The sequence below is a fragment of the Thermobia domestica genome, chromosome 11 (assembly GCF_964235325.1).
Source record: "Thermobia domestica chromosome 11, izTheDome1.hap1.1, whole genome shotgun sequence".
NCBI lineage: Eukaryota > Metazoa > Arthropoda > Insecta > Zygentoma > Lepismatidae > Thermobia > Thermobia domestica.
The window spans coordinates 117,284,617-117,285,744 of NC_137464.1; the positions used below are offsets into that span (position 1 = coordinate 117,284,617).

Below are 1,128 nucleotides of genomic sequence, written 5' to 3' on the forward strand. Positions count from 1 at the left end.
AGATGCAACTCGATTACAGTTTATAACTAGTCTAAAGCAGGTTTTTTGAGTTTGTATCATGATTTGTGTTTTGGTTTGGTTCTAAATGAGAAAAGTCATTATATAAAAAATGTGGACTGTATTTAAATGATGTTACACATTAGCTTCAATTTTACACAAAAATTGGTTCAGTGCCACCACAAGTCCGCTTTCATGGCCTTGCACACCGCCATCGAACGCACACACTCTCTCTCCTTTCTTTTCAGTGTTACCAGATCTTATGTTCTAATAATAGCTAACTTAAACTAAAGTTACCAAAATATATAAAAATCAACATGTCCCCGCCCTTGAAGTCAACACTTCAACAACTTACATATAATAATTGTAATACAATTTTCGATTCATTCAATTGTTCAAAAGGCAAGATCGACACTTTTACAATAGGCCTCTTACATTCTCCTTGTGTAGTGCGTAAAGTTACCACACGTACCAATCCATCTGTACCCATATAAACCTTTGTGATCCTACCTAGTTTCCATTGCTGCGGTGGCAAATGATCATCCTTCAGCAAAATCATGCTACCTCGAATGTTAACTTTACACTACCAACAATACGTTTTAGGTGATATTTTACTGATTTTACACCTGCTTCCCAGAGTCCACAAAAATGACTAGCTGTAGGAGGATTGAAATGCCATTCAATACCTTGAGTATTAACAAATTCTGATAACTTTTCCTTATGTTGTGTATCTAACATAAATTTCAATAATGTTTTTAACTCTACGTTGGCACCGACAAAATTGCTAACGCAGTCAGTACATACATGCAATGGTTTTCCTCTACGCGATAGAAATCTTCGTAAGGCAGCAAGAAATGTTTCAGTACTAGCATCACTTACAAGCTCAAGATGTATGGCCTTAGTAATCAAACAGATATAACATTTGTAAGCTCGCTGGCTTCGAAGCTTACTAGATTTAACTAACATGGGCCCAGCATAATCAATTCCGCAATAAGTAAAAACCTTACCAGGAGTAACTCTAGCGAACGGCAAATTACCCATCAATTGTGTAGTCGTGTCCTTTTCAAATCGATGACACCTTACGCAACCTTTTATTATACGTCTTACAACATCTCTGCCTCGTAAAATCAT

The 1,128-nt window shown here is 36.4% G+C and overlaps 1 protein-coding gene across 1 annotated transcript; it reads right to left on the bottom strand.

The window, feature by feature from the left end:
- Positions 1–552: 552 nt before the first annotated feature.
- On the bottom strand, positions 553–1,128 carry LOC145665245 (uncharacterized). Its single transcript, XM_081732536.1, has one exon. The coding sequence runs from the start codon at positions 1,126–1,128 to the stop codon at positions 553–555; it is 576 nt and encodes a 191-aa protein (XP_081588662.1).